General features: G+C 34.3%; 2 protein-coding genes and 1 long non-coding RNA gene across 12 annotated transcripts; 1 reads left to right on the forward strand and 2 right to left on the reverse strand.

Annotated features, from left to right (window-relative positions):
• Positions 1-4,238, reverse strand: LOC123321938 (secretory carrier-associated membrane protein 1). Of its 2 annotated transcripts, none has more exons than XM_044909749.1 (7): positions 4,007-4,238; positions 3,844-3,936; positions 3,056-3,178; positions 2,143-2,353; positions 1,541-1,781; positions 1,352-1,478; positions 1-450 (listed from the first exon to the last, which is right to left on the reverse strand). In XM_044909749.1, exons 1-7 carry the CDS (start codon positions 4,061-4,063, stop codon positions 286-288), a joined length of 1,017 nt encoding a protein of 338 aa, XP_044765684.1. In that variant the 5' UTR covers positions 4,064-4,238; the 3' UTR covers positions 1-285. The 2 variants fall into 2 exon arrangements, with proteins under 2 accessions (XP_044765684.1, XP_044765685.1); XM_044909750.1 differs by having other exon boundaries at positions 3,988-4,238.
• A 631-nt stretch (positions 4,239-4,869) lies between these two features.
• On the forward strand, positions 4,870-22,226 carry LOC123322218 (aryl hydrocarbon receptor nuclear translocator homolog). 8 transcript variants are annotated; one of them, XM_044910104.1, is made up of 8 exons: positions 4,870-5,190; positions 5,498-5,546; positions 13,928-14,008; positions 16,754-16,911; positions 18,111-18,431; positions 19,107-19,301; positions 19,548-19,847; positions 20,639-22,226. In XM_044910104.1, exons 1-8 carry the CDS (start codon positions 5,163-5,165, stop codon positions 21,277-21,279), a joined length of 1,773 nt encoding a protein of 590 aa, XP_044766039.1. In that variant the 5' UTR covers positions 4,870-5,162; the 3' UTR covers positions 21,280-22,226. The 8 variants fall into 8 exon arrangements, with proteins under 8 accessions (XP_044766039.1, XP_044766038.1, XP_044766040.1 ...); XM_044910103.1 differs by having other exon boundaries at positions 4,872-5,190; positions 16,751-16,911; XM_044910105.1 differs by lacking the exons at positions 4,870-5,190; positions 5,498-5,546 and adding an exon at positions 5,727-5,892 and having other exon boundaries at positions 16,751-16,911.
• LOC123322221 lies at positions 11,502-15,131 on the reverse strand. Of its 2 annotated transcripts, none has more exons than XR_006539080.1 (3): positions 14,483-15,131; positions 12,790-13,334; positions 11,502-12,123 (listed from the first exon to the last, which is right to left on the reverse strand). It is a non-coding gene; the product is annotated as an uncharacterized LOC123322221 (long non-coding RNA). The 2 variants fall into 2 exon arrangements; XR_006539079.1 differs by having other exon boundaries at positions 11,502-12,126.
• Positions 22,227-22,444: the final 218 nt, after the last annotated feature.

Here is a 22,444-nt window from a genome sequence, read left to right on the forward strand (position 1 = left end):
TAATTGAAACTTCATTTTTAATAATCAATACCAGCAAAATTAACACGGTTAGGGAACAATTTCCAAAAAAACCACTAGGATCAAAATTTAACAAAAAGTCTAAATTTGAAGTCGAGTTTCTTGGAATGTGTTGCGAATTTAAACAATTCTTTCATAAAGTTCTGAAATCATACATAACATTTGGTATCGAAATTCTATAAATACCCTAGATCAAAACGAAATATACAAAGTAACAGTTAATACAGAAATTAAATCAACACTTGAAATAAATATTAAAAAATAAACCTAATATCTAGTGTTATTACTTCTTTGACTGAACTGAGATTGCACAGCAGCTGCTGCTACATTTGTAGCAACCCCTCTAACATGTTGGTTACTCAAAAATTCAGACTTAAATTCTTCTTGAGCTTTAGCCAAACTAGCTCCAGAACTACGATAAATGCGATGAATCTGTAATAAAAAAAAAAAATTAGAGTTGTATCATGTTTACAATAATTAATAGTTTTTAAGTTAATTTCAAATAATGATTGGTTATCACAATCGGCAGAAACTGAAGTAAAAGTTTCTTCTACATTTCTCAACTCTGGGATAGTAAATTAGAAACGTAGGAAGCAATAAATTACTTAAAAGGAACTAATCTTAGTAGATCAAGTGTGATAACATTCAATAAAATCAACTTTTTTTTTTGTATTATCCTCATTCTCCCTAGGTATCGAAGTTGCCTTTAAAAGCTTTTTGAGATTGAGTTGTTTCTGTGTCCTTTTACGTCACGACACACCGCTGTTAATTTTAACCCAGCAGTGAATTATGGCCCGTACCATATTGACAAGAAAATTACTTCTAGAGAAGTAATTTTATTACTTCTAGAGAAGTAATTTTCTAGGATCGAACTCGTTACCCTGCGGTCCAAGCCGACGCTCCAAACTCTGAGCTACGAACGCTAGAGAGTTGAATCAAAATAATCCAAAAAAAATTCCATTGTTACATTAGACGTATATATGCAGAGTGTCCCAGAGTGATTGGTTCAGCCTTGAACAACTAGTAGTAGAGCCATTCGACGCTCTGATACAATACAAAAATAGATTATTTCGTACTTGCTGGATACTTATTTGAACTGTTTCCATCATCTCTTAGGTTTGTTTATTCCAACCTTTCCACATGTCTGCTCATGCTTGTATTTTTATTTCTGGGTACCATTGATGGATGGTTGCTCAGTTGAGAAATATTTTTGAAAATAAATTATTCCAACTTTTCCCGGTATTTTTGGTCTTCCAATACAGTGGTGAAAAATAGACCAATAGTTCTGGAGTACCCTGTAGGCGAATTGCTACTCAAAAATAGATAAGCATACCTTGGTGATCAAAAGTAAGTCTCCAGCAGCTGCAGCTGCAAAACCAACAGCAATAATAAGAGCAAGAATTCCTTTGAAGATACTGCCTACTGATTCACCAAAAGTAGAGAATACTGTTCTTATTCCTCTGTAAAAAAATGAGAAGTTTCAGTACGAAATGAATTTGAAACAAACAGATTTATCACTTACATTGTACCAGGTATTCCAATTGCTTGGCAAACAGTGATGATGAATTGAAAAAAGAATATGAAGAAGAACACCATAAAGTTGAATGATGAATCAGATCTAAATGCTTTATAGGCAGGTCTGAACCAGCACAGATAGGAGAATGGTGCAAATAGTATCATATAAAATATACCAAGGGCAATAACTTCGAAATTGAGTAGAACTATGCCACCCAAAATATTAAGTAACATTACGATTCCATGAACTGAAAAATAAAATCAGTGTGCTACATTATTTAATTTTATTCAAATATTAATGATTTTTCAAGAAGGTCAAATTTCATAATGGCAAAAACTCTGATAACAGAGTACAACTTTTTATTTCAGTTTCCAAAAAGAAGGAATCAATTAAATAATCGTCAAGACTGAAAGGCTGCATCAAGCTCCATGAAATTTTCAGATTTATTACTAGAAGAGTTGCTCTTTCACTTAAACATTGGTCCACTCTGCACATCCAAATGTTTATTTAATTTGAAATGATTCATTCATACGCAGTAGTGTTATCTCAATTTTTAAGTAGTTTTAGTCAATATATTGCGTTTATCATATTTTTCAAAATTCACTTACACATCCAGAGACGATAAAGTTGGTAGACAATTTTTTGAAAGACTTCTGGAATATCTACTTCGATATCTTGATAGAAACAAGGCTGAAAACAGCATTGTTCAGGCAATGGTGGCCAGTTATTTCTTCGTACATTATATTGTTGGGATCGGAGCATTTCCTCTTCACGTCTTTTCAACTCTTGCTCTTTTCTTTCCAATTCTTCTTGACGTCTCTACAATTTATAGGGTTTTTAATATTAAACTGCAAGACTACAAAATCAAGAATAAGCAACTGCTGTAGTATGTGAATCATAGGTACACTACCAGTGGGAGGACATCAAATCTCAAGCCATAGGGCAAAAAAGGCCTTTGGGAAATACAATTAACTCTGTTTCAATTAGTAGGTCTCAGAGACCAAATGAAAAAATGACACATTTCCAGAAGTGGCCATTGATTATGAAATAAATATTTCTGCAACCAACAAAGCTATTGCTGAAATTTTGATTCATGATATATTTGAGAATATAGAAGAATAAGATTGGGCGATTTCTGGGACGCTATCTAGTTGAGAATCTAAGTTTGCAGTGGATATCTCTTGACTCTCCTATGAACTTACATCGGTTTGCTACTCTTTTAGTACCAACACTAATCTGCTATGGTAATTTGGCGTTCTGATATTGCATCCTACTACTGAATTCAAAGAGTGTAATTTTTTTATACAGAGATAATAATAAAAATCCAAAATCTTCATAAAGCATAGGGCTTTGCCTTGAAACTAGTGGACACCACCTGTTTTAGGTTGATGCATTCTTCAAGATGTTTGAAACTCTAGTCAAATTGTGTCAAATTTTAGGTAGCTGTGGGAATTGTGCATAATGATTTGTAATCTTTCTTCAATAAGCCATTCCATACCATACAATGTCTTATTCTTTTACCTGCAACTCCTCGGTGTTAAGGGTTGGTTTCATGTACGATTGTCCAGATTTAGTATACGATGGCAATTCTTGTGTAGGTTGCATGACTGCTGGTCCTATGTTGGGACCAGTTACTTGTCCTCCCTGAAAGTTAACAGAATTTGAATCATTGTATTATAGTGGAGAATAAATCTACAGCTTTATCAATTTAAATGCAGATAGAAAGTTAGAAAAAGTGATTTTAGAGATATCCACCCAAAATCATATGAATTTATTCATCAGAGGAATAATAACTTTGTAAGAATGTCAAATGCTTAAGGAGATAGTAGACTAAGTAGGAAGGGATCCATGTTTAAATTTCCTATAAACATTATGGCAATCTCCCTATTCTGAATGAATCTTTTCTCTCTAAAGACAAGTCCATAAATTATTCGGTCTATTTATTAAAGTGAACCAAGTGAATAAAAGAAATATAACAATTATCAGAAGAAGTTCGATGAATAGATAAATGTTGAACACATTTTTTGGAATTCCTATCTTACTCAAAGAACCTTAATATAACACCTCTGTCTGGAATATCCCAATATAAGGTGACTAAAGAAGATTATGGCTTGAAGATCTCCCATCACACCGATTGTGAATGAGACGAAATATCACTAGATAGATAATTCACTATCATTTTTCTTTGTAAATCTGTTTACACTCAGTATGATCCCTTAATACCGTACAAGTACATTGTATATTAGGAAATAAATTAAATTACAAAAAACTTTTTCAATTTAGAAGGGGTTTAAAACAGATATACTAACAGTCATTTTTTGGCCTTGTTTGTCAAATGGGTTGTAATCGTCAATTCTAAGGCTAGCACTAGCATTTTGAGTGACCTGCTGTACCGAGGGATCCTAAAATGAAATATTATATTCAAGTTAAGTTGCAGTGCAACAAGATTTAACTTTCATATGCCGGACTTACTGCAAATGGATTTTCTATAGTAGGATCGCCAAAAGGGTTTTCATCGAATCCCGACATGTTCGTTGTGTTGATAGAAATTTACACATAAAAACTCTTCTAATCAAAAGGTTTTTATCATTCCGGATATCTATCCGGAATATATTATTCTGATATACCGATTGACGATTGATATTAGGTGGTCAGCATACATCACAGAAAATCAGCATAGATTTGATCATGGAGGATGGAGGTAGGAGCAAAGATTATAGAGATAATCTGTGGGTAGGAGCAAAGATTATAGAGTTAGGTAGAGTAACTCTATAATCTTTGGGTAGGAGGTAGGATTTGATCCATAGAGATGGGTCATCCACAGAAACAAAGACAGAAATGTTTTGTACACAGAACATTAGATAAAAAGCATACAATTCAGCGATATCTATATCTCTGATACAATTGAGTTAACTCAAAGAGAAATATTTGGTTCAATGTTGCGAGGATTTTATAATAATAATTTTATTATATTATAATAATTTTACTGTTGCTCTATAATCTGTGATCTATAATCTCTGGTTAGATATACGTTGTCTATGGTAGAAGATGGTTTGATCCCAGAGATATATCTCTATTTGATCCACAGTTTGATCAAAACTACGTTCGAAAAAAATCGTCATCAACTGCCAACTAAGCTTGATCGTAGATATCTGTCTACACATCTCAATGCACTAACATGATATCAGAGTAATCTGTAATCTGTGATCAGAGACAAGGCCTGGAAAAAGAGCGCCTCAGAACCTGACCACTGATTACTGATTCAGAATCGGTTCAGGATTGACAATTTGAGGTGCGCGTGGCTTTAGTATTCTACATGTCTATGCTTGTCGCAAGCCACCCTTACCTCAACAACCAAGGAAGGTCATCTTTTTATTCTTTTTCTATCTCTTCCTTGTGCTTCCTAACTACCTCCCTTCCACTTTCTACTCCAAAAGCAAAGCTGCTTTGAATTGAAAGTAATAAATGAAAATTTCAACATGGCGTCCTGAACGGAGTAAACATACTATGTATTATTATCGTATTAATCCAAAAAAACTGAGTTGAAAGTGATTGTTTTGAATGAGTCCAAGTGTGAAATTTGTGGAGGACAATTTGAAAACTATTGAACGAATGGTTTTCATTTCTAATGTCAGCTGTTACACATTCACTTACAGGTTAGTTATTAAACGTTATATATGTATGTATTGTGATGTAATAACTGTTCAGATCTGTTCCGGAAAATTTTTATGATTATCACATTCAAATCAAAATCAAAAGATGCTTCGGCGAAAAGATAAATGAGTCTCCTTTCAGATTGTTATTTTTATTAAGATCGCTGTTCTCACATCTAAAAATTGATGCAGATTAATGGTTTAATAGTGGAACTGATTCGGAGTTACATTGTATGAATTATGTTGTACTTGAATTCATATGGTTTGCAATTCCCTGGCATAAAACTTTCAAAACAATGATTATTTCAAGGTGCTGATCCCACAAAGGGTATCCAAAAACGGCGCGCCGGAAGTATAGGGTGAGTTTTCCCGTTTAATTTTCTCCATTTGAAGAAAATACAGCTAGGAAATTTGGGTATGTATTAATTCCCTATAAATAAACACTGATAGATGTCGCTAGTTGTGCAGCTATCCCATGAAAATACTTATTAGTTTATATTTCTTTCGTCAATAATCAATGTTATTCAAGATTCTTCAGATGTTGAGAAAAAGCAACTTTCGAATCTACATTGGATGAATGTCTGGATTTCATTTTGGTACTGCCTCAAACTTGTATATCTTTTTAAAATCCAAGATAATATTTGAATCATGATCATACACTTATCTTCCGGCACCATGAATAAGCAGAATTTTCTTATTCAAAAGGTAATAACTCATACTTGTATTTGTGCTGTTTCAATTAAATATTGGACTGTTGAAAGTATAATTATGCAATGAAAGTTATGGTATAATATATGATGGGTGGATCATTTTTATCATTTTAATCTTCTGATGAACATGAAGATATTAATTCAAAGCCAATTCGAACTAACTTGGTAATTTAGTAGCTCAATGTGAAATGTTTGAATTATTAGCGTTTTCACCAATTCAGGTGGTTCTCTTCGACATGATTTCAATGGGTGTTGGTATGATGTTTTATTGTTTATCAACATAAATACATACAAATTATAGTGTAAGAAGTAGTCTCTACTGATTAATTAAATAACAGAAGAAAATATTATTGCGATATATTAGAAGTGATGGTGAGGTGAAGTAAGATTTTCGAAAACTTGAGTTAAAGGAGAGTTTGTATTGCTGTACTATTTGCTACTATCCCAATTTTATTTCCTTCTATCCTCTAAGGCATGGTTGTATGCAATATATACAACAATCTTCCTGCCTAATGATTAAAATCATGATATGTTGAGAGATGTGACAAATTTCAGTCGTGATTTTATTTTATTACAGTATAAGACTGAGGAGATTTATCAGTTGGTTTCTCTTTATAACGAATTAGAGGCCATTTCAAATTTTTCAATAGATATTTGAAGTACTTATTTCCAATATTAATAAATATTCGAGTTCGGATCATTATCTTTGTTCTGTTGGGAAATCAGGATGCACTTCTGTTTCTCCTAAGTAACATAGTAACATATCTTTTAATTTCATTAATAACAATTCAAAATTGTATTTATATTTTCAAAATGGGTATTTTCAAATTTGGGTATGAGAATGAATAGCTCTTCGGATTTCAATCCATGTCAGGATTGCCAGGTATGGTTTTTTTTTTCATTTTCGAATAGGACCTTTTTATTTGTTTATTCATACATAACAGTAATTTCTCCTGCATATTCCAGAAAATTGCTTAAGTTTTGATTACAATCAGTATCGAGTGTGCTAAATTTTTGATTTCTGTAGTGGAAATCCTACACATCTATATGGTTTAAAAATAGTTTTATGGTTGATTCAGTCAACTATTTTCTGAAATAAGTTTTGGTTTGAAAAGCAATTCATTTCGATGACAAAGTCGGTTTTTAAGTTCATACTGGGTGTCCTGAAATTAAGTGTGCTGGATAATTATTATTCGGATAATTTCTTGGTCCTTGAACGTTTCAGGATTCGATAAATAGGTTGTAAAAAATTACTTTGTAAACTTCGATAAAGAGTCGTTCGGGATGAACTTGCATAACTTTAAATCGTTTCTTGGTTATTTATTAACTGATAAGCTTAGAATAACCGTCTTATCGTAATAGAATCTCAACAACACCACATTTAAGGCAAGGCGGGGCGTGTAAATGCCTTCGGTTACTTGCATTAGCCCACTATTATACGAATGTAGATGTCCAAACCGATATTAATGGGAACATCCCATTAATATTGGCGGTGAACGTGCTCCTCTACCTTCGATCCGATTCTTAAGATGCTGAAATGTTCATTTCAATCTTCTCTCTAAAGTAAATTCTCTATACAGTGTGTCAATTTGAAAAAGAAACCACGCTTTATATTCCCGTCCCCATGCAAAATCAGAAAAAATGCATAAAGATGTAAACTTTGGTTTGTAGCGAAACATTTTATTCGGTTGGCTCAAATAAATTTGCATCAACCCTGTGGGCGTAATGACAGCAACCTCTAAAATCTCAAATGGGAATGGGTGTAGAGTGACACCTTGTTTTAAAGGTACATAATACGATTGCCTTTTTCAAAAATGCCTTATCTTGTTACGGGAATATGATTTTCATTATGTTTCATTTCGCAGTTACTGAATACGTATAAGAAGTAGGTACGGGTTACCATAGTCTGAAACCTTTCAGGTTTTACGTTTTGCAACGAATGAAAAAATACTGCAAGCTCGATAAAAAAGTTCTATCATTTTCAAGATTATGGAAATTATCCTATCCCTTTCGATTTGTCAATTACTTACCTTAACTGTTGTTAAGAAATACCCCACTCTAGTCTTTGAACCATCACCACGATGGAGAGGATAGGTTGGGACTTCGTCCATGGTTCACGATTTTCACTTCAGTTCGCATCTTCTGCTTTGGCGCATCGCTCTGCCGGCTTTGTGTGAATAAATGTCACAATTCGGCGTGTTTTTTGACCGTTTGATAACTTGAGAAAATAACTTTCAACCGGGCGATAATTTATTAAAGGTGTTTTAATATTTCATCTCTTCGATAATCCAACGTATGTTTATAGTGAAGATTTTCCCTACTTGGTGTCAGATAATAATGCTCTGACTTGTCTTGTGCGAAATAGTTAAGAAAGCGCTACAGTGGACATGTACGCTTATGCGGGGGGCGGCCCCCCTCATTACGCACCACCCCCGACCTATTTGCAGCCTCAGTCGAGCCATCATGTGGTACAACCTCCTGTAGGATCACTTTGTCCAGAAGTTCCTAGTAGTTCTCATTATTCGAAAAGGCGAAGGTAATGATGAAAAAAGATCGTAAAATTTGCGTCCGAATTTAGCTGTGGAGATTTTCGAATATGTACATAGAATCTGTTACTGATTTAGTTTTCGCGATATAAACAACCGACCCAATTTGAAGAAAAAATTCGCGTCGAATCTCCGTCTTGATCTTTAAGATAGGACTACGTTGCTCTTGTACTAAAAATCTCTGGCACAAGAAAGAACAACGAGTTGCATAGTATGTACATAATTGACAGAAACGTGATCAATATAACAGATATTTTCATTCCTTTCTGCGACTGTTTTTTATTACATGTTGTGAATTTTTTTTCGTAACGTAACATAAATATAAAGGAAAAAAAATATTTCATCGCAAATAAAAATATTGACTGACTACTAAGTGGAACCTGGTCTCAATAACAAACTCAGTGAGCGAACCGAAACATTTCACTCTCCATTATCACCAGCATATCAGACCTATCAAGAAAAGTCGGAGAATTATGAAGAATTTATAGTTGAAAACTTGTATCTGCTTCGTTTAGATAGGCAATTATTATTCTCATTATGAGTAAACATTTAAATCGATGTTGCCAGCACATTTAATTTCTTTCAGTAATAATCATGTACTTAATAATAATCGAAAATACTACAACTGCTTCTGATCCGTGAATATTGAATTTTCAGTACTGAAATAAATACCCACTCAATTTAGTATATCGACGAACGTTTTTCGCACAAAACTCTACATTCCATTTCTGAAAAACTATAATTGAACTAGGCTAGAATCATGAGGTGGGAGGTTTGGTATTACTAGCTAGAGCAACACATGGTTCAATTCACATTTCAGCATCAAATCCTTCTGAAATAAAATTTCATTTGTTTCAACCCTGAACTTTCCACCCTTCAAATAAGTCGATCGGAGCGAAACGTTAGTAAAGGATGATTGACTAATTTTTCCTATCAGTCTAAAATTGCTTCACACAAATCGCTCGCTTTGAATTTTCGAACGAAATTGGCCTATTATGTTACATTCCCAGAAAACAGCAGTTACTTCAGAGGAAGAAACTATTATTATCCCATATTTATTGTAATAGTATCTGAAAAGGTAAAAAGCAAGCATAATATGCCATCTCGATCGCCATCATTACGGTGGTTCGGAACAAAAAACGAGGCCCAATTATTATTATAATTTCAAATAATAAGTAGGTATACCAGCATCGGCCGCCTGGCTGTTTTATCCGAAGAGAATGCCGCTGCAAGAAGATGGCCTCAAGATTCCTCTTGTTTCACTTTTTACTTTTCGACAACTTGATTTCATTGCCCCTAATAATTTATTAATCGTGGAGGACTTCTTGCTGCGTTCCTGTATATCTATGGTACTAAATTTGATAATGAAGTGATTGGGAAGGGAAAAAGAGCTGTGGATTATTGTGATTCACCAAATGGCATTTCAGACAGTTTTAGGAATCGAAATAATAATCTCGTTTTTTTTTTACTTCATTATGTTAAATGAAGTTATCTTACAGTCGATATATGGAAGATTGAATATTTTTATGCCGCATGTTTTGTCAATAAATGGAATTGTTTATCGTGTTATTATTCTGAAAACTTATTAAAGGGACGTGCTTTATTTCCAATGGTACCTTTAGTCGTCTCTACCGCAAAACTATCAACATATGCGAATGAGTGAATCATAACTCTCATAATATCCTATAATATCATCAAAAATTCTTACGTAACATTGAATGGATTCGTTCGAACTGAAATTGTTTCTTTGAGAATATGAATATAATATAAATATTTAGTCTCTTATTTCTAGGATTCATTCTTGGATAAAACGATTTAATAAAACCTTTTTCTCAACTACCATTTTATTGGTAATAATCCATTGACCCATCTTAGGAATATTAATCGGTACGTTTGATTAATTGACAACTAGAAAACCAACTGGTTATAGATTAAAACAATGAAATATTCATTGTTTTACTACTTGCGGTAAATAAGAAAAAAACATTTCAAGTTAGAGTAAGAAGTGAAGTAGTATCGTCTTTTTTTAACCCTATTACGAATAATGCATGGTTTATCCCCAAAAAGGGTAAATCAACAGGTTAAATTTACGTCAAGTGGAATTTTTATACTGCCTTCGTTCCGACATAAATCTTTCCGAAACATCAAAAAGATGTCCATCCGTTTAGTTAACCAATGTTATTCTGATTCGGTTGTCTTCGAGCATACAAAGACACTTGACCGGATGTTGCCGAGAAGTGGATAAATGAAGTAATAAAAAAAGGACAACACCATACGCATATTTATAATTTTATCAGCTCAGACATCTATCCAGAGAGGTAGACGTTGATATTTTATTAAGCATGGAGTGAGGTCTTTCCCACAAATACCAAGCTGCCCGCACTTTTGGGTGCAGTGTCAAAGAGTTTGTTGGTATTCTGTCTCGACTACATAGGAAATCCTGATATCTTTGATCCCACCCGACGAATAGTTCCTTAGATATAATATTTTTTTTTTCATTATAAATAATATAAAAACAATTCGAATCGACCCTAAATCGTTGTCATTCGAAACCCTGTAACTGTTTTTAGATAATAAATACCGAAGAACACTGTTGTAGGTGACAATTAGTGCAAATATAATTCCGTTTCCAAAGCCACAGCAAATCTTCCAAAGAAATGATGGAAAATGATCCCGCTCCACAGAGCCGAACTAGTTATATGTATGGACTCTAAGAGCTACATCATTTTGCAATTTTCGCATTTTCAGCTGAAATTGATGTAAAACGATTAGGGTGAACTTAGAAATTTAGAATTCGAAAACGAATGCGCCGCCAGTTGAGGTAATTCGATATATATATCCCCGAAAAAAATTCTGTTTTTCAAAAACTCCGCCAAATGGTTATCAACTTCTACAACTTTCGTGTTTCCGAAAGCACGAATCCGGTAGATATTTCCACTTTTTTAAAATATTGGTATAATAGTTCTTCTGGGACTGAGTAGTGTTAGGCGCTCTCAGTAATTTATCTATATAGGATGGGTTTTAACATCGAGAGTAACCTAACTAAATAAACTATAATAATAATCAAAAATAATAAACAATCTTGTTCAAACCAAATTTCAGTTAAATTCTCTAACTATATCTCAGTTCTACCCTGGAACTGGCATTAACATGAAAAAGCTATCGTAAACGATATAACAAGCAAGTAAGTTTCTTTCAAAACCAACATGAAATAATAACATTCGTTAATGCTGATAGAGCATATACTCGTACACTCATAATGTTTTGATAAACAAAGTTTTCATAGTTTCAACATTGGCGTGTTTGAAAAACAACATATACAGTGTTGCAATTATCGAAACAAATACTATAATTTATGCCCCCAAGAAAAGTTTCCCACTATCCAACCCAGAAACACAAGTATTATTCATTCTGAATGGTGAAGAGGGAATATTCTGAATCCTTTTGTTTTTGTCAATTTTTTCTTAAGAAGGGTGAGAATACTTGCTGGATAATTATTTGCTCTGTTTTCCTCATCTCTTTGGTGTGTGATTTCTAACGTTTCGGCAAGTCTTCGAATATCGTCTTCAGTGTTTCTAAAAGAGAATATTGGGTTCAGGCATCTTGTGAACTCATCCTCTCTATATCCATCGATCCATACGTGGTGATGGTGGGACATACCAAACTTCCCTAACTGACCGCTACTGAAACAACATTTATAATGTAAATGTCAGTTTAATGTACTGCATTCCCAAATCTGTAATACGTGCTACGGTATCTCGATAAGGGTCTCATTAGCGGCGTTTATCGAATCGAAGGGGGCCATGTAACCAACCCCTATCCCTGGTAAACACAGCAGTTTATACTCTTTTATTGGTCATTTCGTACTATGTACGTGTACCAGTTTACTATTCGAATTGCGAGATTATGTCATGTTTATTTTATACAGTTGTCCAAGCAAATGAGACCAGGGGCGGTCCATTTATCCTCCATTTCATTAGGTATAGGTACCTAATATATTCGATTGTTACACATCGGAAGTGTAAGTGTGAATAGAATATTGAAAAGAACTCCGTTTTTTTTTTTAAAAAGATAAAGAGTAAAAATTGCCATACAAACAGTATTGCTTTGGTGTGGTTAATTTTAAATGATGCTTCATTATGATATTCGAGAACATGGATCTCATCATTTCTTGTGGGGAACGCATAAATTAATATGGTCGGTTTATCAGGATCGATCTGGTCCAAATTTCTATTCAACCCCGACATACGGTAATGACTACAATGTTCTTATGAACTTTCTCGTCATACAACAGCAGTTCCACAAAGTAATGCTTCAAGTTGCTGAAGCAGTGCTATATGACATACCTATTATACTGCTTTCTTCATGCTCGCTCCGGTAAAACATTTCGATTTTGATTTGGAATAAATCGGACAATTTTTTTTTTCAATTCTTATTTAGAATGTTAAAAGTTAGATTATTTCTTAGTTCTCGGAAATAATAAAATTTTCAACGTCTTTTTATCAGCACTGAAATATGTAATGGTATAACTACTTTGCTTTTTATCTTTTGAATTATTTCAGTTACACGTTTCGGCAATATAAATCTTAGATTAAATTTATTGCTTTCGAGATTTCATGGTAATTTAGAAAAATTTTATGGCAATTTCCATGTACGTTCTCTGAAGGACGATCTACAATACGAGTACATTGAACATTATTTCAAGGTGTACCCGAAGTATAGCCTGTGAAAATCATGAATAGAGACTGGAAAAAATCAACAACCTCCAAACAAAAACTCATATTTATTCAGATTCATTGTAACAGAAAGGCCCTTGTAAATCTATTCTCCTGTCAGAATCATCATGATTTCTCTGTTACCTGCATCTCCTCGTTATGGCGTACGTTTTTCCCTGAAAAGAAGGTTTGGTTCTGTATCGCCCATCAAAAGACTAATAATATTCGAAACACCAAAGTAAAAAGGGATTTGTAGGTGTAAAGTTATGCAGTATTGAGGCATAACATCTGTAACCGATTCATTATTTCTGCCTTAGTGCCAGTGAAGATCAATTGTAATTTTCTAAGCTTATCCTTGATGTAATTATTACATTGTTCTTTCCATGTGAGCTACTAATCATTGCTTAGCGAGTAAAGTATATGATATCCGAATAAATTGCAAAACCCATAGTAGTAATAATAATAATAATTTAGTCAGTTGCAATAATTACCTCTTTAAGGATTTCAACAGGTGAATATGCAGAAAATTAATAAATATAAGGAGGAAGAAGGACAGAGATAAGGATTCATCTTGCTATCAACTTCCTTAAAATTATGCGATTCACATTACAAAAAACAATTGTTAACAGCTTTCTTGACACATTTACATTCCATAAAACTAAGAAAATTCTTCTATTGTCATCCAGGCTCTTTCTCTAAAACTGTTTGAGATATGTTACTCGACAACAATCCCCCTTTTACCGTTTCCTGATTTTTTTTTCAATTTCAGATCAGATGAGGACGACCCAAGTGGCGCCAAATACGCTAGAATGGAGGAAGACACAATACAGGACAAAGAACGTTTCGCAAGGTAACTATTAATTCTGAGACGATTGAAAACGTGAGAAAACGCATCCATAAGTGGCTTTTTAAAATTTTTTTTTTTTTTTCATTCATAAATAATCCACTTCATTGATTTTCTAAGATGCGTTTTGTCTCTTTCAGCTACTGAAAACAGCATTCTGGTTTATCGCGAGATCGGTCGAAGCTGTATTTAAAAGATAGCATCTTATCTACATATTTATATCGTTCCTAGCAACAAAAGCGTTATCATTTTGTCTCAAATTTTTCGAGTTTTGTGACGAAGATGGTTCCAAAAGATTGGGTTTGACTCGTTGATGATCAGTGCTTCTGAGCAGTAATGGCGAGTTTGGTACCTTGATGAGTTATGAATCTGAACAGTTCAGTACTTTCAAATTTTACGTTTGATGCGTATACATTATTCGTGTTCGTTTAATAGATTTTGTGTATAGATATCGATTTCGTTCGTTTTTAGATCACGTACCCACGGTGGTGGTATCACTTCCTTTCTCTCTTAACAATCCTTAATCCATAACACAGATGCATCATCTCTGAGCGCGGCCGTTCTCGAGAGCGGCGCGGGGTCGTGGGGTCCGCGTGTACTCCCCGTGAGTCGTGACCTGCCGCGGGGGAGGTGACCGCAGAAACGAGCTCTCCGATGCCGGTTCCCACGCTGGCTCACCGGGACCGCGACTTTACGCGATCAACGCCGTTGTGATATTGGGACGCGAACCTATTCTAGCTTCCTCGATAACCAATGAAATCCCAGGTGTTTTTTTTTTAAGGTTAGAGCTGCTCATACTGTTGAAAATTTATTACTTATATAAGAAGGCAATTTTGCAAAAAAGCTCTCAGGAAGACCATGATCATGATAACATAAGTAAACCATATGCGACCTTTTAGTCAAGGTGTGTGGGTCTTATGAACGTATTTACCCCTTGCTTCTCATAAGAGCCACCTTGACCACCTAGCGTTACATGCTAAAAACATTTAATCGATTACTTATTTTAGTCTAAGAAACATGTACATACCTCGATAAATATTTCAACTATCGCTTGGTGCTCTAATTTAGAAGAAGGAACTTCCTTCTATATCAATATTGGTCTATAGAAATGATCAACTAGAATCAACCAAGAAAAATATCTATTGAACTATTGTGATATGCATATGTTGATTATTTTTGACGAACGAAGCCAGCTGGCTAAAGATTGTATTAGCGGAGCCAAAAGCGCAGTCCATCTCTGTTGCCTCATAAACGAGTACCATCTATCGTGTCTTCCAAAGAAAACTGTGGCCCCCCAGTACTGTAGCGGTATTTTATTTCGAGGCCAATTTGGATCGCTCCGATTAACGTAAGTCGAACTCTGGATGCACTGGCATTTAAGACGCAACTTATAGCCTTGATTGTAACTTCAGATTAAACGATATATACGTCCGCTTGTATAAGGCTGCTTATATTTATGCGCCTTTGCCGGATATCGAATACTTCTTTTGCCATGCTCGAAAGACCATGGGGGTTCGGAAATTTTCTGAACCAGATAACATTTTAAGATTTATGCTACTGAAATTTGCACATTATTTCTTAAATATTCGAATAAAATTAGAAACCCCTATGGTTGGATTTGGTAACGTTACCCAATTCAGGATGAAAAATGATCTGAGCAGTTAGCAATTACCATATAATATGCAAATACAGGGTGATTGGTAATTCGACGTTTTCCTACGAATGGGTCATTCCCAATAGTTTTTCAATTATTGTTCCATAATATATTTTCACATCCCCATTCGAAGAATACCATGTTAGCAATGTTTCCTGGTAGAACGAGTGGCTTCACACGAGCTCATTTAAATGAGTGGAATTAAGTAGGTTGCTGCCAGAGTACAAAGAACTGCTGGCTGTGGCTAAGCGATGGCAGTATTACAAAGAAAGCATTTGCTGACCTGTTGCATTAACTTTTTACTTAGAACCAGAAAACTCAAGATAAACAATAGACATCATTACCATGATGAACTTCACGACTACACAGCTGGAGATCGAAATATAAACGGTTGAATAACTGAAACTTGAAACAATTCCTTACATTTCATTATAAATATTGACAGCTCTATCTGAACAAGGAAAATGACTTGCTGTTGAGGGATATAGTAGAGATTCGTCGTTATGAAATCGACATACATATATGTATGTTCATTTCTATTTATTATTCGTATGAAACACGACTTGTTTTGCTACATTGTTGCTTCTTCAGATATTCGAGGATATGCTGTTGAAAATTTCAGATCCTATCAAATTGAAAAGTAGTGCATGACATATATGATTTATGATTTGTGGTTTTGAAGGTTCGCGAAGGAAGAGCCAATGCGGATGGACATACAATTGTAACTGAATTCGACAACGAATTCTTCATCAATGAGTCAACCCAATCGATTGAGACCTTTTTCGGTTCAAAATTCGAAAATTACAAACAAACGTTATCGTTTTCTCGTAAAGGAGTAGGTGTTCAAAAAACCATACCTTAAACTTTCGCAAAAAATTATTATTAAATGATGGGATGAAAATCAAGAGGTTAAATAAATTTTTTTTTATGAAACCGGAATGTGTTTCGATAAACCTCAAAGTAATCATCTGAAATCTTTGAAAGGAAATGCCGTATGCTGTTTCAGAGGCTGTTTAAGCCACCAAGATAGTCGATTCTATTTTATATCTCTTTACAAAAATGTAATTACCGATGGATTTTTTTCAAACTTACTGTAGGGAGAATCATTGCGAAATTGAAAGGAGGCGACGGAATAAGATGACAGCCTACATAACGGAGCTGTCAGATATGGTACCAACATGCAGTGCTCTCGCAAGAAAACCGGACAAATTGACAATACTCAGGATGGCTGTGGCTCACATGAAGGCCCTCAGAGGTAAGTCGGAAAGTCTTGAGCAACAAAATATTTTTCCATTTTTTGTTATTATTGAAATAACAATTTCTTATAGGGAGGGTATAAGAAATTAACAAGCCTTTCTTGCAATGAGTTTAAAAAAAATTCGGTACAGATTGAAATATTTTGGAGAAAGCAGGCCTTTTTTTCAAGTGACTGACTATCCCGTCAGTTCTTAATAAAGAACGTTGGGCGCATTAGAAAACTGCTGGGAAGGGTCATTGTCATAAGTGAATAATAGTCACATACTTATCATATACATTGACTGAAACCAAATGAACAATGCCCAGTCAATCGCAAATACTTCTTAACTAGAATTTATGGCGCTTTTCCTTTCTTGCTTAAAACCAACCAATTCGACTGTAGAATATAAATAACTTGAGAAAAACAATGGCTGTCCAAGTTATTTACATACGTACAATTGTTGAATGGTAATTGAATTTCTTCTTTGCGCTTCAACCGTTTCTTCGATTCCTAGCCAATGAGGAAGTGATGTAAGTAGTACGTCCATGATTTTATGTTTATTGTAAACGATCCACCATTTTTATTTGCCTCCTTTTTTCATGAGCTGCCATTATGATTATCAGTACCTTGTTGTATTCAATATTATTCGTAAATCGAATATACTTCAAAAGAAGAATCAACGCGGGAAATAACAAACGATGTACGATATAAAGATTAAGGCTCTTTATATCATACATCTTGAATTGAAATATTTCAAACATGATCCAAAATTCCTTTGCAGGTATGCTCAGTGACGAAATACCAAACCAACTTAAAACAGAAAATCGCTTTTTCCGAAATAATATAGTAACATAGTCCAAATACTGAATTTTCACAACCAGACTTATATACAAGGTGTCCAAGAATGATGAGTGGATAATCCCTAAACACCTCATAGAAGAGCTATTGCAGGCTCAGAAAAAAATGTTTTTTTTAAATATGATTACTTACATTTCTACTGAATAATTTTATCACCATTATTTATGATTTTCCAAGTGGTATCATAAATATCTTCTCTGTTCTACTAACAACCAGTTTCATAATCAATTCCAAAGTTCCTTCTATATTAAAAATTCTACTAAAATGAGGAGGTGAAAGAAGCTTTAAAATCAAGGACACTTGAAAACGTACTGCCTGTTATTATTGCAATAAAATACCAATTAACATGATTTTTTTAGGCACAGGCAATACGAGCACAGATGGAACATACAAACCCTCATTTTTGACAGATCAAGAACTCAAACATCTTATATTGGAAGCAGCAGATGGTTTCTTATTCGTTGTTACTTGTGATACGGGTAGAGTTATATATGTATCTGACTCCGTAGCACCGGTATTGAATCATCTACAAAGTGATTGGTATGGTTCTTGTATATATGATAATATTCATCCCGAGGATGTAGAGAAGGTACGCGAACAGCTCTCCACTCAGGAGCCACAGAATACAGGAAGAATACTGGACCTGAAAACAGGCACAGTGAAGAAAGAAGGACATCAATGTAAGTATCGATGCATGTATAAATTTCAGTCCAATATTTCGTTTTCTTCAGTTATTCAAATTCGCTGAAATTATGGTACTTTTGGAATCATGTAGTGCATGAGAGAATTTCTGGAAAATACAGAATTTATTCTAGACACTTTCAGTATATTCTCTCCATCGATTCTTTCCAATTTTCTCCATTTCAGAAGGGACAGTAAACAGTTCGAGTTCATTTCAATTTTTCTATCAAGTTGAAATGTTTTTTCCTCATACATGTTAGTATTCAGCTACACCAAAATATTTTAGAAACCAAGAGAAGATTACGAATCGAAGGGGTTATAAGAAAGTTAGGATTAGTCTAGAATGAAGTGCTGTTACAGGTAATGAGAGGAAAGAGCATCCCTTTGCTGCGGAACCAATGATACCTTCACAGAAAGGTTATGCTAATTCAGAGTTGAAAGACATAGCAGGTGAGCTCTTCCAAATTATTTTGGAAAAGGAAAGCTCTCTAGATCTATTGTTGAAGCTCTTTGATTTTTTCATTTGGATACTGGTTATTCAGCAACTCGTGCAGAGTAGATGATGCATGCAGATCTTCTGCTTAAAAATGGTACCTGTAATAACACTGAATTTCATATCTCAAAATCTAATTATATTTTTGGAAGCGGTATTGTATTGTCCATGTTTCTTTCAGCATCTATGAGGCTGTGCATGGGTCCAAGAAGAGGATTCATCTGCAGAATGAAAGTTGGTAACTTGGCACCCGAAAGTATGACCATCGGCCATTTGAACAGGCTCAAACAGAGGAATAGCTTAGGTCCTGGCAGGGATGGTCAAAACTATGCAGTGGTACATTGTACAGGTTATATCAAGAATTGGCCTCCCACTGGTAAGAATACTAAAATACTACTACTTTAACCGTCCTGAAATGTCTCTAGTTACAAATTAAAGTGAGTCTAAAAGAATTTTCGAAAAGTTCATAACAAAAGAGCCATTTCAGGGAAGTTTCACCACTAAGACATTTTGGAGGTATTTATAACATATACCTTCGGCTTTTTTACAAAAGAAATTGTCATATGTAGATGACGCTTCCTTGTGGTTAACTTAAGACTTAACTAAGTACGAGAAATATCAGATATGTTCCCAGGTGTGCAGTTAGACAGACAGACCGAAGAAGAAATCCATTCCTCCCATTGTTGTCTAGTAGCGATCGGAAGGCTTCAAGTGACCTCAACACCAAACACTAGTGATCTGTCTGGATCCAGTAGTACTGCTGAATTCATTTCTCGTCATTCCATAGATGGCAAATTCACATTTGTTGATCAAAGGGTAATTGGATTACTTGGATACACTCCTCCAGAACTACTGGGAAAAAGTTGTTTTGATTTTTATCATCACGAAGATCAGACCCACATGAAAGATAGTTTCGAACAAGGTGAGCATATTTCAATGAGACTTTCAAGTTTGCTTGAAAACATAATTTTTTTACATCGAATAGTATACAGATTTGGAATGGGCGTGTCATAGGTTTTACAATGGACCCTAGAGCGAAAGGTACCTTTTGCCAGTGGAATGGCATGAAGTATAGCAGATAAGAGTATGAACAATCAAGTATTCGATAGAAAATTGTAGATTGTTTCGCCATCCTCCTGTTGAGTTTCAACTTGAGAGAACAAATTGAAGATAGAATATTTGAGAGATTGCAACTGGCTTTTGTACTTTCTAGCCCATTGTAAAACCCATGGTTTAAAATACATAATTTTGATCTATGCAACTCTTTAACAATCGTTATTTCTATTTTCTTGAATATTCAACAGTATCAAATAAAATTAGGTGAGAAATAAGGGTACAAAATGAAGGAAACTGCTGTGTATGGCGAAATCAAATGAAATAAAATATTTGCCCTAATATCAAGTTGGAGTTGTTGAAACACTTCTCTTTGAAAATAACTTACTGTTTTCAGTTGGTTATTAATACTCATCACTCTTATCAGATTATTGTGTTGGCACATACTAATGCATCAAGTTCATTGTTATGATTTCTACATGAATTAAATTTTTATGAATAGAGAAAATGTTGTTTTTGTTTTCCGTATTATTGGCTTTCGTTCCAGCTGATTAACAGCATGTGTTTTTTGCGGCAAGGACTTTCTCAGACTTTGAGTTAGGCCATTTTATAATCTATATCTTTGTTCTATTTGATTTACTGGATCCTTGATATTTGCAGTGTTGAAATTGAAGGGTCAAGTTTTATCGGTGATGTACAGATTCAGAGCTAAAAACAGAGAATGGGTTTGGCTTCGTACAAGTGCATTCGCCTTTTTGAACCCTTATACTGACGATGTGGAATATATTGTGTGTACAAATACAACAGCAAAGGCCCTCCATCCAGGCTCCGAAGGTACTGACAATCCAGAGCAAGTTGCCTACCAACAGCCAAGTCTTGATTACAGTCAACGAAGGGACCCTGGCCTATACTCACATATGCTTCCAACGACGCATATTCAAAGCGACTATCAGAGTCCAAATTATGCCCCACAACCTGCACAGCGTCAAGATGGTGTTCTTGTGTCTGATCCGCCTCAGTCAGCAAGGCCGGCTAGTGGACAGCCTGTTTATAGTGGTTACGAACCCACCTACACCCAGTTGAGTGGAGGAGGTAGACAAGCCGGTCCTCCACATGCACCTTATCAGTGGACAACTTGGCAGAATACCGGACAAAACGCTGATCCTTCCGGAACGGCCCCTGGTGGTTCAGGTGCCCCTCCGCCCCCTCAGCATGAGTTATCAGACATGTTGCAAATGCTGGATCAAAGTGGTGCCACCTCCTTTGAAGATTTGAACATGTTCAACAGCACTTTTGAGTAATATCAATGGGTGTCATTAGAGTTTTGATTTCATCAATTTTTCTAGGTATCAGTAGAAAAATTGAACACATTTTTTTTCTAATGATATTCAACATTTGAGTCAGACAATTATTTTCACTAGTCTAGTACAATTTTAGTACAAAATCTATGTTCCAGGTGATTTCTATCATCATTTAATTTTTTGATATTATTACTTTAGTAAAGTGTGGTAAAAACTTGGTGAAAAATTCATCTTTGTACAATTCAAATTTTTTAACTTTTTTATCTGAATATTTACATTCACATATTCACTCATAATATTATTCATTGGAAATATTTGAGAACTTCATGCTCAAAATAATTAATGACTCAACTCAATGGAAAAAATCCTTTTCTATTGAGTTCAAATGACATGATTTCAATCTTTCACTTGCACTTGTATTAACTGAATTGTTGCGAGTAACTCGAGCATATACACTTTTTCAGCTTCCTGCTAAATATATGAGTCAATGTTATGTGGAATTCCAATTCACTTTCTTTATATTTTTATTCACCTATGTTATTTATATATATGTGTATATATATATTGATAATAATACATATATATGTATATATATAGTGACTGGTATCATGTCTGGGTTTCAAATGACTGCATCCCCATAGCAAATCTACATATGTATATAAATATATATGTATAATAAGGTCATAAATGAGTAATGATGAAGGATTAAGATTTTAAAATCAATTTAAATCATTTTAAATTGTGATTACCTTGTGTACAAATTGTATTTGAATAATTTTATACTAATTGCAATCTGACATTTATTTGTATATAGTCAATAAATAATTTATTAATTGTGTGAATGCGATCATCGATACTTAGTAAGGTATTTGTATTGAGTATTGAGTAATTTTTTATAATTCTTTAGAAATGTGAAAGTATCAACTGTCAATAGATTTTTTAATTATTATTATATTTATTATTCCTTGACTTCTTTCGAACAAAACATTTATTGATTAATAACTGATTCAAATTTTTTTCAGAATTTATTTTCTACAAACTTATTAGAAAAAATGAGTTGGTACTTCTAGTTAGGACTTTTTCTAGGAAACTTGCATCTCCTGATGAATTTACTTCGGCTAGAAAATTGTGTATGAAAGACTAAGAGGATGGAACTCAATATGCA

The sequence above is a fragment of the Coccinella septempunctata genome, chromosome X (genome assembly GCF_907165205.1).
Source record: "Coccinella septempunctata chromosome X, icCocSept1.1, whole genome shotgun sequence".
Taxonomy (NCBI): domain Eukaryota; kingdom Metazoa; phylum Arthropoda; class Insecta; order Coleoptera; family Coccinellidae; genus Coccinella; species Coccinella septempunctata.

What these genes read in the sequence shown, in the direction of transcription:
- LOC123321938 (XM_044909749.1), bottom strand. Translation starts at nt 4,063, where the DNA reads ATGTCGGGATTCGATGAAAACCCTTTTGGCGATCCTACTATAGAAAAT. An exon ending in TTAACACCGAGGAGTTGCAG is followed by an intron (nt 2,354 to 3,055) that starts GTAAAAGAATAA and finishes TATAAATTGTAG; the next exon opens with AGACGTCAAGAAGAATTGGA. An exon ending in ACTTTATCGTCTCTGGATGT is followed by an intron (nt 1,782 to 2,142) that starts GTAAGTGAATTT and finishes TTTATTTTTCAG; the next exon opens with TTCATGGAATCGTAATGTTA.
- LOC123322218 (XM_044910099.1), top strand. Translation starts at nt 8,285, where the DNA reads ATGTACGCTTATGCGGGGGGCGGCCCCCCTCATTACGCACCACCCCCG. An exon ending in GAAGAAAGAAGGACATCAAT is followed by an intron (nt 18,432 to 19,106) that starts GTAAGTATCGAT and finishes TGTTTCTTTCAG; the next exon opens with CATCTATGAGGCTGTGCATG. An exon ending in GAAAGATAGTTTCGAACAAG is followed by an intron (nt 19,848 to 20,638) that starts GTGAGCATATTT and finishes TGATATTTGCAG; the next exon opens with TGTTGAAATTGAAGGGTCAA.